General features: G+C 39.0%; 1 protein-coding gene across 5 annotated transcripts in view; it reads right to left on the bottom strand.

The window, feature by feature from the left end:
* Positions 1-1182: 1182 nt before the first annotated feature.
* RBL1 (RB transcriptional corepressor like 1) overlaps positions 1183-19200 on the bottom strand; it is a 75542-nt gene continuing 57524 nt past the window's right edge. For all 5 annotated transcript variants that reach the window (XM_027078350.1, XM_027078351.1, XM_027078352.1 and 2 more), the window contains 5 exons: positions 17256-17327; positions 15294-15384; positions 6312-6460; positions 3950-4114; positions 1183-2447 (listed from right to left, as the gene is read on the bottom strand). In XM_027078350.1, coding sequence (XP_026934151.1) covers positions 2277-2447; positions 3950-4114; positions 6312-6460; positions 15294-15384; positions 17256-17327 — 648 coding nt within the window. In that variant the 3' untranslated portion in view covers positions 1183-2276. The remainder of the gene's footprint in view (positions 2448-3949; positions 4115-6311; positions 6461-15293; positions 15385-17255; positions 17328-19200) is intronic.

Raw genomic sequence — 19200 nt, 5'->3', positions numbered from 1 at the left:
ACCGGGGCACGAACCCGTGTCCCCTGCATCAGCAGGTGGACTCTCAACCACTGAGCCACCAGGGAAGCCCTAATTCTGTTTTTTTATATGTGTCTATGGCACTTTTTCAATTTAGGTGAAATTTACCTAACATAAAATTAACTATTTTAAAGTGTAAAATTTAGTGTCATTTAATAAATTTACAATGTTATACAATCACCACCTATATCAAGTTCCAAAATTATTTTCATCACCTCAAAAGAAAACCCTATACTCATCAAGCAGTCATTCACTCCCCATTCTCTTCCTAGCTCCTAGAAAGCACCAGGAACATTAACTTTTAAGTTACACTAAGATATTTAAAAGATATAAAGCAGATAGTTAAAGAGATACAGATTCTAGATGGTTGCACAATTGCATCTCATCACACAGAAGAGCTCAAGTGTAGTTTTTTCAATAATCTCAAAAAACTCCAGTATTTTATTAACCATTTTATGTACATTGATATTCAGTCTTGAAAACTGATAAAAACATGTCCAGAGTTTCTTATAAAGACAACGTACAAATGCTCATTTACATTCTGCACATTAATAACGATGATGAAAATGACACAGTATTCATAGCTACATAAAAACATATACAAGGATTCAAACAGACGATGTTATTTGGCTTATAACATGTGTAGATACTACACAAAAAAATGAGGATGTAATTTTCAGAAAAGTAAAATGTGACCAAAATCACTTTTTGTCTTAAAATTTAAAAATAAAATTCCTAACAATCGTAATTACTAGTTCATACTCAAATCTCAGACTAATTCAAATTAGCCACGGTTAGACATAGGTTAAGTTAAATATATATATATATATTTTTTTTGCGGTATGCGGGCCTCTCACTGTTGTGGCCTCTGCCGTTGCGGAGCACAGGCTCCAGACACGCAGGCTCAGCGGCCATGGCTCATGGGTCCAGCCGCTCCGCAGCATGTGGGATCTTCCTGGACTGGGGCATGAACCCGTGTCCCCTGCATCGGCAGGCGGACTCTCAACCACTGCGCCACCAGGGAAGCCCCGGTTAAGTTAAATACTTGTTAAATATTTTGCATTTAAAAAAATAAGGTCTGTGGTTTAAAAAACATACATTTGATAAGATTTTCTCAAAATTAATTAAGAATGGCTTATCCATGTCCTTCCAGATTCTGGAAACTCACTAGAGAAAGTGAATACCGAACAGCTGACTCTTTGGAAAGTTGCACCCCAAGCCCCGGAAAACACCCTTAAGGGGCCCAGTGATCAAACCCTAATGGGAAACTCATAATGCACCGATGATACTGAGAACAAAGAGGGGGAAGTAATATGGCATGAGGTGACATTAATGTGGTTTTGAAAAAGGTTTCCACTATTCTTAGGGAATCAATTATACATTGAGAATGACCAATCTCATGATAACCTCAAAAACAGTATCTCACATATTATCATGGTGCTACCTCACTAGTAGGAATATGGTTTCTAACAACTCTTTTCTGTATTTTACTCTACTGGCTTGAGAAGCAGCTTCCTATTTTGAGAATTATATGACATAATATAATCATACATAACTAAGTTAATGGTTTGGAAAACAAAATGATAGTAGTTTTAAAAAGGAGCAAGTATCTCTTTTATCAGGTTGTGACACCAGGCTAAGAGGGCTTAGGGCTGGAAAGCAAGGAGTGGGGGTAGTGCAGGGGTTCAGGTACAAATCTGCTTCTGCTCAAGGAGAGGAAGGGCACGAGAAGTGTCTGGACAACCCACAATGGTCTTGGCACCTGGATGTGGAGCTACCACACTGGGTCAGAGACAGGCTGGGCATCATCCTCTGGCCCAGATGCCATGGAACCCAACCCCTACTTAATACTAAATTAGGAACACAAACCCCTCAAACGACACTTACCAAAAACAGATTATTCACCCTCATATTACAAAGCCCAGAAGAATAAGACATTTAATTATTTTAAAAAGTGAGCCAAAAAATTATGAGGTTTCTCCTTACTTCACCTGAAAAACCCAGGGAACAAATATTTTAACAATTCTATGACTATTAATATGTTTAAAAGGCACTTAAAACATTCCTTTACAATCCAACTCAAAATACATCTGTCAACTACATTTTGGATAAATGTAAAAAAAACCCAACTTTGGTGTAACTTTTTTTTGTAACTCAGTGATATTTACTACCTACAGGGCTGAATGTTTTGAAAGATAGAGCCCCAACTTTCTGCAAAACAACTTGAAAGTGCTTTTATCATAGAAATGGGAAGGGCACTAATGATTTGCTCTTTCACTGACAACATCCTGTAGTCGTTTAAGTAAAACGTCATCATTTTCTTGACAGAGGCGTTTGGCAGGTGATTCTGCATCACCATCGATGGCTATTGCTCGCTTCTTGGTTCTCTGCTCACCTTGCCTTATCATGTTGTTGATATCTTTCAAACTCTGTGCAAAAATAGAGGACATGTGTGAGTAAAAGGGGAAAAGGGAGAAACAGCAGCCAAGAACTAAGCTAACTGCTTTTTCCTGCCCTTTATCCTCTATCCAAAGCTGAACACTGGGGTAGAGATTATTTTTTGAATCTAGGCCAACCTAATAAGGGTGATTAGAACTAATCTTTTCAGGTGATTTTAAAAATTGGATTTACCTTATAGCAGTAGTTTTCAAAATGTGGACATGAGACCAGAAGCAGCAGAAGCATTTGGAAACAATTTGGAATGCAATTTGGAATGCAATTTCTCAAGCCTCGCCCTACACCTACTGAATCAGACATTCTGGGGGTTGGGCCCAGCAATCTATAGTTTATCAAGCCTTCCAGGTGATTCTGATACTCCCTAAAGTTTGAGATCCTCCTCCTGAAGCAGTGCTTTTCAAACTTTAATGTGCTTACTAATCGTCTGGGGAATCTTGTTACTATGCAGATTCAAATTCAGTTGGGCTGGTGTAAGCCTGAGAGTCCGCGTTTCTAACAGGCTCCCAGGTGATGCTGATGTTGCTGGTCTGTAAGGCAGCCTTAGAGAAGTTGCTCCTGAAAGCTGTGTATCACAACAGTCTAGGAGACCTGCCTGCCAGAGCTCTGTGATACAGGAAGTCTATGGGACAGGTATCTGTGTTCAACGAGCTCCCCAGATTCTGACCTATGACTGTGAAATCACTGCCTTACAATTCAATTGGTCCCATTTCTGATTTTATGCAAGAATTTCTTCTAAAAGTCCTCATATAAAATCAACTTCTATAAAGAAGAAATGCAAGCCTGTGCAGTATATCTCAGTCAACTTTGTTTGCTAAGCATAGCAGGAACTTAATAGATGTCTGTGGAACTAAATGAGAAACTAATGAGTTAAGGAGCTGCCATGTATTTGGACTGAGTTACAATCTGTCCCACTACAGTTTCTTCCAGTTAGTAGTGATTCTGGCTTCTGGAGACATACTGAGTGTATCTACTTGATAGCCCTTGAATTATCTGAAAACAGCAATCATGTCCCTATCACATCTTCATCATTGTATGGGAATAAAGATGGAGATAACCATAGAGCTGCCTGTGTAAGTAAGAAGAGGCCTCTGTTTTCAGACCTTTCACTATCCTGGTTGCCATCCACCAAATGAACTTTCACTTCTAAGGCCTTCCTTTACACAAAGTGTTCCCCATGTCTGACCACTTGCAGGTGTTGCCTTACTGGTCCTTCTCAAGATCGTGCTTGAGCAGGGACACACTGGGCTCTTGGACTGAACTCCCCCGATACCACATCAATCGTAAAGGATGAAACTACCTCAACTGAATACACTGCTCTTGATCACAGGAAACTTGCCATAGTAATGGTTCATATTTATTAGCAGTAACTTTGCAAAAAAAGGGGTAAGATTAAAGATTACTAATTGGAAATCTGAAATCCAGTATTTAACACATGTACACCATTGTTTTGGAGTAAAGTTTGTGTGCAACTTACCTTAGAAGGGCTGCCATTGAACTTATAGAGCAGAGCACTCCTTGGTGTAAGGCCTGACCCATTCTTGTGTGGGGACACATAAATGGAGTGCTGCTGGGAAATGCGGCGCGGAGAGCCTGGCTGTTGCTTAATATGTGGAAAAGGAGAGAGTGGTGGAGCTTCCATCTGAAATAATACAAAAGTAAAGTTTTTATAAGATAAAAGGTTTTCTTTCTTTTTTTGAATCCCACCATTTTTATTCTGCACTATCCACCCTGTCCCACCCCAGCCCCAAGCCAGGTGAAGGGTCAACATGGAACATTTTTTTCTTTGCCATGTTTTTATTTTTTAAAAAAAAATATATATATTTATTTATTTTTGGCTGCATTGGGTCTTCGTTGCTGCACATGGGCTTTTCTCTAGCTGTGGTGAGAGGGGGCTACTCTTCATTGTGGTGCATGGGCTTCTCACTGCGGTGGCTTCTCTTGTTGCGGAGCATGGGCTCTAGGCACATGGGCTTCAGTAGTTGTGGCTTGTGGGCTCTAGAGCGCAGGCTCAGTAGTTGTGGCACGCGGGCTTAGTTGTTCCGCGGCATGTGGGATCTTCCTGGACCAGGGCTCGAACTTGTGTTTCCTACATTGGCAGGCGGATTCTTAACCACTGCACTGAAGTGAAAGTTCATTTGGTGGAAGCCCTGGTTTTATTCTTTTTTTATTTTTTATTTTTTTTTGCAGTACGCGGGCCTCTCACTGTTGTGGCCTCTCCCATTGCGGAGCACAGGCTCCGGATGCGCAGGCTCAGCGGCCATGGCTCACAGGCCCAGCCGCTCCGCGGCATGTGGGATCTTCCCGGACCGGGGCACGAACCCGTGTCCCCTGCATTGGCAGGCGGACTCTCAACCACTGTGCCACCAGGGAAGCCCATGTTTTTATTCTTATTGCTATCTCCTAGTTAGGAGTCAGTTATACTGTAAGAGGTTATTTATGGCTGAAGAAAATCAAAAAATGGTTCATTAACCCTTGTTTTTCAACAATTACTAATAGATAAACTAAAATTTATTTTCCTGGATCTTTCAGGAAATTCTGAAGAATTCTGAGCAAGACACCAGAAGCAGTAAGCCAGGAGCATAGGAACCTTATGTCAATGCTCAGAAAGTGGAGCAAAGAGTAATCTATGTCCTAACACTTGCAGTAAGAATCTCTCTCCACACGCACATACCCACAACCAAATTAGTAGCACAGAAAATAAAAGAGAGGCAGAGCATTCTGTGGGCCAGCAGGATGAGCCCAATATGGAACAAATCTCTTAATGAAATGGTTAAGACTTTATACTGAAATGCAAAAGATTTAAAGTGAGAAGGGACTCACTTTTAATAATCTATACAATGTTTCTATTCCAAGAATGGAGATGACTCCTTAATTAATATTTCATTCAGCATCTTTACTTGAAGCTAGGAAAACTAGTTTTGTTTTTGTTTTTTTTTTGCAGTACGCGGGCCTCTCACTGCTGTGGCCTCTCTCGTTGCGGAGCACAGCCTCCGGACGCGCAGGCTCAGCAGCCATGGCTCACGGGCCCAGCCGCTCCGTGGCACGTGGGATCTTCCCGGACCAGGGCACGAACCCATGTCCCCTGCATCGGCAGGCGGACTCTCAACCACTGCGCCACCAGGGAAGCCCTAGTTTTGTTTTTTAATTGGCTGATAATAGATATATTCACAGTATAGCACATGGTGCGGGTGGTGGAACTGAGGGAACAGATTGAGTAGTCATGGCTTCTGAGGATAATCATAGACCATATTCCTTGAAAGGGACAAAGACAGAAATATAGAGAGATACATAGACACATATATGGCTACTGCCTGGATGCAGCTTCTACTAGATTCCTCTTTCTTATAACTGAAGTCTGGTCTCCTGTGAACCAACTTCAGCTTATACACTGATAATACTTTGAAAGGCCTGCTGGTACTGTCAAATCTAGAGTCTGAATAAAAATTTCTTAGTGTTGCTTCTATTATTGATTCAAGCCTATTTATTTCCTTTTCTTTTTATCTTGAGAAAAACACTTATCTCAGAGATATAACAATAGGAATCAAAAACAAAGGAAAAAACCACCAGAACTGTTTTCATTTTTCCATGTTCCCATCTAGTCCTTGCCCATATGCATTCATAATTTCTAACAACATAATCACAGTGTGGATAAAATTTCCATGATTTCCTCTGGTCTCTGTTGTATCACAGCCTTAATCACTCTAATTACTACTATGTTTTCTCCTATAAAATGTATCAGTAAGGTTTTAGCTTTGAAACACTTACTAGCAAAATAAACTCATAGTAATCCAATTATGAGTACAGATGTTAATAAAGTAGTAAAATATAAAACATACCACATGGTCCTGATTTGACAAGTCGTATTTCAATGCAAATGACTTCACTCTTCCTACATATATTGTATTGTAAAATTTGATAAGATCACCTCTTTCCTCTTTCACTGGTCCACTGGAACAGTCAGGTGTTTTTGTAGCATCTTCCAAATCTGTTAAAAGAATTCAGTGTTGTACAATGTAATATTACTCAGCCATAAAAAGGAATGAAACCAAGTCATTTGTAGTGAAGTGGATGGACCTAGAGTCTGTCATACAGAATGAAGTAAGTCAGAAAGAGAAAAACAAATACTGTATATTAACGTATATATATGGAATCTAGAAAAATGGTACTGATGAACCTCGTGGCAGGGCAGGAATAAAGATGCAGATGTAGAGAACAGACTTGAGGACACAGTGGGGGAAGGGGAGGCTGGGACGAAGTGAGGGTAGCATTGACATATATACACTACTAAGTGTAAATTAGATAGCTGCATATAGCACAGGGAGATCAGCTCGGTGCTTTGTGATGACCTAGAAGGGTGGGGTGGGGAGGGTGGAGGGAGGCTCATGAGGGAGGGGATATGTGTATACATACAGCTGATTCACTTTGTTGTACAGTAGAAACTAACACAACATTGTAAAGCAATTATAGTCCAACAAAGATGTAAAAAAAAAAAAAAAAAAGAATTCAGTGTTGTGATAGGTGTACCTTAATCTATAAGTTGGCGATTTGAATCACAACTCTCTCTACAATATAAAAGGAAAAAAAACCAAATAAACCCACATCTTTATGTAAGACAATTAATATTTTTAGAAAAGGTTCAGAAATCTATCTATATTATGGATAAATTAGATTGGAATCATAGAAATGCAAACACGTAAACTTAAGCTGGTACTCTATTCTCTAGATATCACTTCAGCAAGAATGTTTTCACAACCCTACCTTTTGAGCTCACTGTCACCGGTGGCTCTTAGAGGGGCACCAGCCCTGGGTTGAAGTTTACCTAAACTGAGCTTCAGCGTATGGGTAGCAGTGGCAAACCCTGAGTTTCAGATAACAAAAGCCTGCAGATATTCATACTGACTCTTTGAAAAAGGTGGAAAGACTCTGAAAGGTAAAGTGTATCCTCATAGTTTAAGGAAGAAGCAAGGTGAATTGCTTATGTTTATTTTTCTGCAAATACATGGCAGGTGACAGGTGTTCAAAAAGTCTTATTTTCCCACGCACAACAGGAACCTTAGTGCTGTCTATAACTGGCGTCCTCAGTTGTAAAATGATAGCTTGCCCCAAGGTGCTTTCCTGTTTATTACTGTAATTCTGGAGTAGCTTGTGACACCAGGCAGAACTTTATCCTCTTCTTTTTTGGGAAAGAGTATTACAAACCATCTTCTCCTTGTACCTACAAGAATCATCTATGCACAGGAGCTAAGAAAACTACCAGCAATTAAAAAGAATTCAACATGTGAAAAAACTTTCTCATTTTCAATTCTGAAAACATGGGTAGAAACATGCTTCCACCTTTGGAAAACCAGAAAAACTCAAACATGGTCCAAGGGCCAGGCAGCCACAGGGAACCTCCATAGGGATCTCCATTTGGATGTCTTTTTTACTCTTGCTATTTTTGCAGCATCTTAATAGGGCAGAAAAAAGCTATGTGATCAAATAAGTTGAAAAAATGTTGCATAGTAGTATATCCTCCTCTTAGGAATTCAGAATACATGTTAGTATATTAAAGGTTCTGAGAACTTTTGCAATTAGAAAAAAACACATGTTCACTTTAATTCCATACTTCTCAAATTTTCTACGTACAGTCGCTCTTCCCCATGACAGTTACTACCATCCTGGGGGACACTGTCCCAAGGCAGTAAACAATGGCTTAATAACAGCTGTTGTAGGTTATTCTTGTTATACAGATGAATTAAAATTATTATATGTCCTCCTTGGATTAGAAATTTCTGGAGGCAGTTACTTCTTCATGTTTCTGTGTTATTCCATTTCCAGTTGTTAATAGTTACATAAGGTAAGGAGCTATACTTAATTTGAAGGAACCAAACATTTAAAACTCTCTGGGACCTTGGATTCTAACTAAACATGATTTTATTTAGCTATTTTTCATTTAGCTGTTTAGTATTTTTTCATTTCAAAACAGAAAACAAGATGTCAGTTGTCCTTTAAGCAGGAAAAAGATCTCTACCTTCCCACCTCTTTAAGGACTTTAGCACTCAGAAATCAAAGCCTCAGTAGGCCGGTGACCATCTTATCACATATACATTAGGAGATGGAACTTATGAAAGACTGGGAAAGAGAATGAGATCTCCCTGCCTGGTGCTATAATTGTTTCAAATCTGTTTCCCCTCAGAGGGCAGGAGGGACCTCTGCCTAACATAATTTGAGGCACATGGTATACATTTGATATACTTCATGAAACGAACCAATGAACTATTATGGTTTCATAATTTTCCCTACTGTTCCCATGAATAAGAGGAATGTCTTTTTTGGATTATCATACAACACTGTCAAGCAATTAAAATGTGGTTTTATATAAACTACCAGTGAATGAGACTAGCCCTTAGAAAAAAGGAGATATTATCTGCAGAGGTCCAGAGAGACATGCTGAAATTTTTAGCCTGGATCTCTGGCTTCAGAATTTTCCAAGGATCTGAAGTGAAAGTGGGAAGGGAGAAGGCAAATTACCCCAGGGCTGCAGGTGGCCAACAACTGCAACCATAATATATGCTTAATTTTATATCCCAGGACAATATAAATGCATTCAGGGGAAAAGACATTGAGGGCACCGTAGATACCCATTTCTCAGGGGAACTGGTTTCAGAGGATGGGCACGCCCAAATTGTTTGGGATGCACAAATTAATGAAACCCCCATCCATCACCCCCAGAGGAGCTGCTCAAGTGACTGATGCTGGTTTCTTTGTATACTGTCATTAGGCTTCAGTCTGAGAAGAGGCATAAATAGTGATTCTTACCACTTAAAAATGGAGAAAGTAAAGAAGAAAAATTATTTTAAGATGAAAGTAAGAAAGAAGATCACAATTTATTTATAAATTCAAGGGTCAGGTTGAGATATGATGGGCTTGATCAGCACAGCAGCACTCTCCTGGAGTAAGCATTTAGTATTTATTTTATATTTCTCCTACCACGTCCTTCCTTACCGTTTTTGCTCCTCACCGTTAACAGTGTGCAGTAAATATTTCAGACTGGCTTTCGGATTGAGAGGGCAGTGCCATTTAGCTCCAGTTATGCAAGAGCCACTGACCACACACCAATTCAAAACTACTACAGTGGTTTTAGACCATTTTGGCAGTTTCTCATGAGCTCTAAAGGGCATCATTATAATCTAAAACCAAGTAAATCTTGTTTAGATTAAACAGTCTAGAAAGAAAATGTGCTCCATCCGTATCTTGGTTGTCTATCTGGTGACTATAAAATAGTTTTAATGTGAATAAAGTCACTTAATTATCAATTTGCAGGTATCAATGTTATACATCTCACATGGAAACAGAATTTTTGTCCCTTGAGAGGATTTGCTTTAACTGTTTTTGTGTGTGTGACCTAGTTTTCAACATTTAAAGATTTTATGTAAGGAATATAGCCTTAGAAAAATTAGCTTAAAAAAAAAGACATTTAAAGAGCCATATACTCATGAATAAAATACAATAAATTTTATATTGCTTATAAACAAAATAATAAATAATAACTACTACTTACTGAGGCCTTACTATGAGCAGGCCTTGTATTAAACACCACACACATGCATCATTTTTTTTTTAATTCTGAAAACAAGCCTCTGAGGAAGTACTGTAAAGTTTTCAATTTACTATCATACACTTGGGCATTATGTTTGTGTTACTTAATTAAGCTATAATCTGGGTCTCTCAAATGTTCTAATCAAGAATGCCAGTCTGGGGACTTCCCTGGTGGTCCAGGGGTTAAGACTCCGTGCTCCTGATGCAGGGGGCCTGGGTTTGATCCCTGGTCAGGGAACTAGATGCCCCATGCCACAACTAAAAAAGATTCCACATGCTGCAATGAAGATCCTGCGTGCCGAAACTAAGACCCAGCATGGCCAAGTAAATAAATAAATATTTAAAAAAAAAAAAAAGAATGCCAGTCTGGGGTGCTCTGCTAATATGATAATGAATGCACAGTCCATGAGTATCCAGCTAGTGTTTTAATCAGGTAGCTCATTCTCCACAGGTGGCTACTATAGGGCTTCTGTTAGGTATATCTCCATCAATGACCAATGCTCAACATCACTAATTATTAGAGAAATGCAAATCAAAACTACAATGAGGTATCACCTTACATGGGTCAGAATGGCCATCATCAAAATATCTACAAACAGGGTTTCCCTGGTGGCACAGTGGTTAAGAATCTGCCTGCCAATGAAGGGAACAAGGGTTCGAGCCCTAGTCCAGGAAGATCCCACATGCCGCGGAGCAACTAAGCCCGTGTGCCACACCTACTGAGCCTGCGAGCCACAACTACTGAGTCCATGCACCTAGAGGCCATGCTATGCAACAACAGAAGCCACCGCAATGAGAAGCCCACGCACCGCAACGAAGAGTAGCCTCCGCTCACCTCAACTAGGGAAAGCCCATGCACAGCAACAAAGACCCAATGCAGCCAAAAATAAAATAAAATAAACAAAAAACAAAAAAACCCCCACAATTCACTTAAAAAAATCTACAAACAATAAATGCTGGAGAGGGTGTGGAGAAAAGGGAACTCTCTTGCACTGTTGGTGGGAATGTAAATTGGTACAGCCACTATGGAGAACAGTATGGAGGTTCCTTAAAAAACTAAAAATAGAACTACCATATGACCCAACAACCCCACTACTGGGCATATACCCAGAGAAAACCATAATTCAAAAAGACACATGCACCCCAATGTTCACTGCAGCACTATTTACAATAGCCAGGACATGGAAGTAACCTAAATGTCCATCAACAGAGGAATGGATAAAGAAGATGTGGTACATATATCCAATAGTATATTACTCAGCCATAAAAAGGAATGAAAGTGGGTCTTATGTAGAGACGTGGATGGACCTAGAGACTGTCATACAGAGTGAAGTAAGTCAGAAAGAGAAAAACAAATATCGTATATTAATGTATGTATGTGGGATCTAGAAAAATGGTATAGATAATCTTATTTGCAAAGCAGCAAGAGACACAGATGTACATAACAAGTGTATGGATACCAAAGGGGAAAGGGGGGTGGGTAGGATGAATTGGGAGATTGGGATTGACATATATAAACTACTGATACTATGTATAAAATAGATAACTAATGAGAATCTACTGTATAGCTCAGGGAACTCTACTCAATGCTCTACTGTGACCTAAATGGGAAGGAAATCCAAAAAAGAGGAGATATATGTATACACATAGCTGATTCACTTTGCTGTACAGTAGAAACTAACAAAACACTGTAAAGCAACTATACTCCAATAAAAATTAATTTAAAAAAATAAAATTGCATTAAAAAAAAACTTAGGAATAAACCTCACCAAGGAGGTGAAAGACTTACATGCTGAGAACTACAAAACATTCATAAAGGAAACTGAAGATGATTCAAAGAAATGAAAAGATAACCCATGCTCTTGTTTTTTTTTTTTTTTTCATGCTCTTGGATTGGAAGATTTAATATGGTTAAAATGACATGGTACCCAAAGCAAATATTACATCTATAGATGTAATATGATCCCTATCAAATAACCAATGAATTTTCCACAGAACTAGAACAAATAATCCTAAAATTTATATGGAACCATAAAAGACCCAGAATTGTCACAGCAATCCTGAGGAAAAAGAACAAAGCAGGAGGCATAACCCTCCCAGACTTCAGACAATACTACAAAGCTACAGTAATCAAAACAGCATGGTACTGGCACAAAAACAGACATATGGATCAATGGAACAGAACAGAGAGCCCAGAAGTAAACCCACACACCTATGATCAATTAATCTTCAACAAAGGAGGTAAGAATATACAATGGGGAAAAGACAGTCTCTTCAGCCAGTGGTATTGGGAAAGCTGGACAGCCGCATGCAAACCAATGAAGTTAGAACACACCCTCACAGCATACACAGAAAAACCCCTCAAAATGGCTTAAACACTTAAATTTAGGACATGACACCATAAAGCTCCTAGAGGAGAACAAAAGCAAAACATTCTCTGACATAAATCATACCAATGTTTTTTAAGGTCAGTCTCCCAAGGCAACAGAAATAAAAGCAAAAATAAACAAAGGGGACTTAATTAAACTTATAAGCTTTTGCACAGCAAGGGAAACATAAACAAAAAGACAATGTATGGGGAATTCCCTGGCAGTCCAGTGGTTAGGACTCTGCGCTTCCACTGCAGGGGGCACGGGTTCGATCCCTGGTTGGGGAACTAAGACCCTGCAAGCCACGCAGCGCAGCCAAAAAAAAAAAAAAAAAAGTCTACAAATAAAAATGCTGGAGGGGGTATGAAGAAAAGGGAACCCTCCTACACTGCTTGTGGGACTGTAAACTGCTGCAGCCACTATGGAAAACAGTATGGCAGTTCCACAAAAAACTAAAAATAGAGTTGCCATATGATCCAGCAATCCCACCCCTGGGCACATATCCAGACAAAACTATAATTTGAAAAGATACATGCACTCATATGTTCATTTACAATAGCCAAGACATGGAAACAACCTAAATATCCATCGACAGATGAATGGATAAAGAAGATGTGGTATATAGACACAATGGATTATTACTCAGCCACAAAAAAGAATGAAATAATGCCATTTGCAGCAACATGGATGGACCTACAGATTATCATATTAGCAAAGTAAGTCAGAAAGAGAAAGACAAATACCATATGATATCACTTATATGTGGAATCTAAAATATGACAGAAATGAACATACCTACAAAACAGAAACAGACTCACAGATGTATAGAACAGATTTGTGGTTGCCAAGTGGGGGTGGGGGAGGGAAGGATCGGGAGTAGAATTAGCAGATGCCAAACTATTATATGTAGGATGGATAAATAACAAAGTCAGATGCAAACTACTGTATGTAGGATGGATAAATAACAAAGTCCTACTGTGTAGCACAGGGAAATATATTCAATATCCTATGATAAACCATAATGGAAAAAAATATGAAAAAGAATATACATATGTATTAAAAATAAAAAAGATTGATTAACATATTTGAGACACTACCCGCAACAGCATGATAGTCATGAGAGATCCAGTGAGGTCTGTGGGGCTTTACTATTATGAATGATGCCCAGGCCTGAACTCTGACGCATGTTGTTTGCTTGATCTTGGCTTTAAGTTTAACAGAATCCTGCTCTGGAATCTTGGCATCTACTTTGAGTGAACCTTTTATGTGAGGAGGTGGTTGGTCAGGTGGCATAGGATGCATAAACTGTGTGTTTTTTTAAATAGTAATTATTTTATTCCTAATTATGAATTTGTTTATAGAACCAGAACTCTTCTTCCCAAGGTGGTGTTCTTTGGTGTGTCCAAGTCTAGGTCATAGCATCTAGCCACAGCTCCAGGCACTGGAACTTGTCTTATCTGAACACAGACTTGCGAGACTGTATCCTCCTCAATAACTTTGTCCCTTTTTTGGTGCCGGAATTCCTCAGTCTATTATCACTGGATACTCTCCCTGCTCTGTGCCATCACCACTGGACAGTATCTTAAGAATGGTTTTTTGTTTGCCTGCTAATAAATATCTAGTTAATAAATGTATATAAAACAGAACTGGACCTGAAACCTTTATGTTGTAGAGAGGGTAGCTAACCTTCAGTTACCTCAAGCTTTATCATCAAACTTAACAAATTCTGTCTTGAACTTCACTGCTCCCTGTATCCCAAACACTCGCTAGCAGTTACTTTGTTTCTCATAGAACACACAGTTTCCCAGCTAACCTGATGCCTGGTTTTGCAAGGACAGAAAAACCACCCAGGACAGGTGAGCAACACGTATAACAAAAATAGGTAGGTTTTTTTTTTGTATTTTGTCAGGTTTACTTCCTAATGTACTTCTTCTCATTGCCTTGAAAAGGCTCAGGGATAATTTATCTATGTAAAAAGAACTGAGTTTGGCCTGTGTAACCCTAGATGGGATCAGATTCTAGGACATTATTATTCAAGAATTTTTTGTTAAGATCTTAAAAGTTCAGATCCCAGTAGACACCATAATTATCATGGATATTTGGGTAATTAAAAAAAAATGTCTTTGACCCAGTCAATTTTCTCTAAGAATTTACCCTAAGGATGTGGACCAAAGATCAACCTACAATGATGTTCCTTGCAAAGCTGTGTATAATTGGAAACAACCTAAAAGTCCCACACTGTGAAATTAAATAAATTACAGTACTTATATACACATGTACACATATATATACATTAAGTGATAGAAAGTGAGACAAGGAAAAGGAGACAGATGAGACAAGGAAAAGAGATGGGCTGAAAAGGCATTTTTACAACTTATCAACATATGAATACTGAACATTTGATTCTTCTTTCTTTCAAAAAAATTACTAGTGCCTGAAGTCTTAGCATGATGGTAGTAACAAGGTGGCGACCTTGCTTTTGCTGATGGTGGCAGAATACCTATACACTTATTAATGAACAGGACATTTCCTTAATGTTCTCCACAGGCAAATCACTGACAGCTATCTTACTTTCCCTGTCATTCAGATTTAGTTTTGAATTTTATTGTCTTTTATGAGTTTTTATTAATGTGTATAAGTATACTAGAAAACTTCTAAAACACAGTTAACATGCGATAAATTAATGGTTTCAATACACAACTTCTGTGGAGGGAGGTACCTGACCCATATTTATCTCAAAGTCATTTGCTTCTTTCCAACACATATGCATTATCCACCCCACCTACACAATTAACTCCAGGACATCCACTGTATTATATACAATGTAACCAACAGTGTACTACATATAGAATCTTAAATTGGGCAACTTACCACAATCTGTCATTTCAAAATCACCATTTAGGTTTTTATTGTATGTCACAACTTCTCTTGGAATACTTTTCAACAGTACACTTCTGTAAACCTATATAGATCAGAGGGGACAAAAAGGACTGCTGAGTCACAAAGAGGCACAGGTTAAGCAAAACCAAAATAAGAACAAGATATCAAGCCAATTAAAAAGTATTTGTCTGTACGGGTGATAATCAAGGGCAAGATGTTAGTAGCCCTTGGTAAATGCAGATTACGGCAAACATCTTAGAAGAGGGGATACTGAAGCAGAGCTTACCACCAGCTTACCACTGCAGAAGGTTACAAAATAGAAGAATTAAGTAAGGAGCAACTAAACACTGATGAGAAGATTTTGCCAAATAAAAGCAACTTAAAAGATATGAACCTATTCCTTCTTCTTTTTAATTTCTTACATGAGACTCATTTGATCTCACTGGGGCTTGTTTTCCTGCTCCCATCCCACACCCATCTCCTTTCACATGGCCACATGAAAATCTGTTCCCCTCCCTGCCCCTAAACTGTTTTTAACCTCCAAGGTAGCTGAAAGGAATGATCCATTCCCCCTCATCCTATGGATATCGGTATTGAGAGAATATTTAGGAAGCTGTGGCTTAAACCATTTTTGACCCACATTAACTTAATGATCTTAAGGGATACTCTGAACCTCTCTAAGCTCTGTTCCTAAGGGATTTTTCTGAAGAGGCCTGGAAACCAGGCCTCTTCCACCCTGTCACAGGGTGTAAGAAATGCCTATACTTGGCTCTTCTAATATCTCTATATTGCTAGCAGTGTATCTGGGGCTTAAGTAAAGAAGTGAAACTATCTGTGGGACTCTGATAGAAGGGGGTATGGCTACTGGTACTGGGGCCAGGGATATCTGAGCTACCACATCTCTCTTTTTGTCAAAGGTGGCAGATCACTGGGCCAGAGAAGAGGCCATTATGCTCCTTTAGAGCAGAGCAATCAGGTTCTTGAATGACCAAGGCCTTAAGGTAACCTAATCCTGTGTTCTTCAGCTACAATAATAACAATAATATAGAGCTAACAGTTATTAAATGCTTACTATGTGCCAGGTCACGCTAACATTTTATATTTCCATGACTGAAAGACTGTACAGAATTCTCACCAGGGCTATTATATCAGAAATGCCTGATATCTATTCAAAGATGCAAACATTAAGATTCTTATCAGATGGAAAAAGAAGCTAGACTTAATTTAATATATCCTCAAATTTCACTGGATTTAAACATCATCAGAGAATCAAGTCTTATATGATTAAAGAATATTATTATTATAAATATTTTTCATTAGTGAAAAATGTCCCTACTCAAATAAATGAACAAATGGAATAAGAGAACGTGTGAGAAGTATATGCATATATAATATATAGGGACTTCCTTGGCGGTGCAGTGGTTAAGAATCCGCCTGCCAATGCAGGGGAAATGGGTTCGATCCTTGGTCCAGGAAGATCCCACATGCGGTGGAGCACCTAAGCCCGTGCGCCACAACTACTAAGCCTGCGCGCTAGAGCCTGTGAGCCAACTATTGAGCCTGTGTGCCACAACTACTGAAGCCCGTGTGCCTAGAGCCTGTGCTCCGCAACAAGAGAAGCCACTGCAACGAGAAGCCTGCACACCGCAACGAAGAGTAGCCGCCACTTGCCGCAACTAGACAAAGCCCATGTGTAGCAATGATGACCTAATGCAGCCATAAATAAATAATAAATAAATAAATAAATAAATAATATAGATTAGTCAGAAACAGCAAGATTTTTGGCTTCCACTGAAACTGTTTTTTAATTAAAACTGTCTCGAGTTTAATGGTGTCCATTAAACCAAAAAATCTATAGTAAAACTAGAAAAGAAGTTTACCTTTTACATGACTTGTCAGCAGAGAAATAGTACAAATCTATTTTGGGACAGGAGGAAAAATAATGTAACTCACATGACTATTAGCTTGAGGCTGATTCCTATAACTTTTCATTATTTCTTGAAAAGTTCTTTCTTCTTTTGTTACCTAAGGAAAATAAGAACTGCATTTATCAACTGCTTTTAAAAGAAAAATGGCTCTGAACAAAAACTTCAATTACAGGTTAGCATTGAGAGGAGTCTTGCAGAAAGCCATTAACCCCAGGCCACTCAATAACTAAAATCCACTACCATTTATGACTTTTACTACCTTAAAAGTTCAGGTTTGGGGACATCCCTGGTGGCGCAGTGGTTAAGAATCCACCCGCCAATGCAGGGGACACGGGTTCGAGCCCTGGTCCGGGAAGATCCCACATGCCGCGGAGCAACTAAGCCCATGCACCACAACTACTGAGCCTGCACTCTAAAGCCCGTGAGCCACAACTACTGAGCCCATGTGCCACAACTACTGAAGCCCATGTGCCTAGAGCCCATGCTCCGCAACAAGAGAAGCCACTGCAGTGAGAAGCCCGAGCACCGCAACGAATAGTAGCCCCCGCTCACCGCAACTACAGAAAGCCCACATGCAGCAACGAAGACCCACTGCAGCACAAATAAATGAAAAGTAAAAAAAAAAAAAAAAAAAAAAAAAAGTTCAGGCTTTGTGGCCTGTGGAGACTCAGCTAATAGTTTCATTAATCAAAAGCACTAAGATTGCTATGATATAACTACCAAAAATGCATTTCTTTATAAAAAAGAATGATATAAGAAAACTCAGATCTGCTGAATCCCTTGCAGTCTCCAGTTGTATTAGTTTTTAAGTACTTATTTAAAATTAACCACATACTAAAGGATAGAAAATGTCTTGTGATTCACAATAAGACAGAGGGTATTACAGGATTAGGCTTTTAATAGTTCAGAACAGACTATAGGGTTTTAACACTTAGAAAAGTCACAGTGGTGGCCAAAAGAAAGAAAATAAATTAGTGATCCATAAAGGAATCCCTTCTAGTCTATTTATTATCACAGAGTTCACTTAAATTACTCTTTTCTTCTCCTTCACTGTCCATTAGCACTAAACCTGTTCTCCATAATGATGTTCTCCACAGAAATGGCAAAGCCTGAGCTATGGTAGTTTTCAAAAAAACACAAATGATTATTTAAGACGGTAGACAGCAGAAGCGAGAAGAACTACAATCCTGCAGCCTGCAGAATGGAAACCGCAATCACAAGAAGTCAGACAAAGTGAAACGGCAGAGGAATATGTCCCAGATAAAGGAACAAGATAAAACCCCAGAAGAACAGCTATAAGTGAAGTGGAGACAGGCAACCTTCTGGAAAAAGAACTCAGAAAAATGATAGTGAAGATGATCCACGATCTCAGAAAAAGAACAGAGGCAAGGATAGAGAAGATGCAAGAAATGTTTAACAAAGACCTAGAAGAATTAAAGAACAAAGAAACAGAGATGAACAATACAATATCTGAAATGAAAAATACACTAGAAGGAATCAATAGCAGAATAACTGAGGTGGAAGATTGGATAAGTGACCTGGAAGACAGAATGGTATAAATCACTGCCGTGGAACAGAATAAAGAAAAAAGAATGAAAAGAAATGAAGACAGTCAAAGAGACCTCTGGGAAAACATTAAATGCATCAACATTCACATTATAGGGGTCCCAGAAGGAGAAGAGAGAGACAGAAAGGACCTGAGAAAATCTTTGAAGAGATAACAGCTGAAAACCTCCCTAACATGGGAAAGGAAACAGTCACCCAAGTCCAGGAAGGGCAGAGAGTCCTAGGCAGGATAAACACAAGGAAGAACACACCGAGACACAGAGTAATCAAACTGACAAAAATTAAAGAAAAAATACTAAAAGCAACAAGAGAAAAACGATACAAGGGAACTTGCATAAGGTTATCATACAAGGGAACTTGCATAAGGTTATCAGCTGACTTCTCAGCAGAAACTCTGCAGGCCA

Source organism: Aethalodelphis obliquidens, unplaced genomic scaffold (assembly GCF_003676395.1).
Source record: "Aethalodelphis obliquidens isolate GAN/ISIS:26980383/991018 unplaced genomic scaffold, ASM367639v1 scaffold42, whole genome shotgun sequence".
Taxonomy (NCBI): domain Eukaryota; kingdom Metazoa; phylum Chordata; class Mammalia; order Artiodactyla; family Delphinidae; genus Aethalodelphis; species Aethalodelphis obliquidens.
This window is presented reverse-complemented; position numbering and strand designations above follow the sequence as displayed.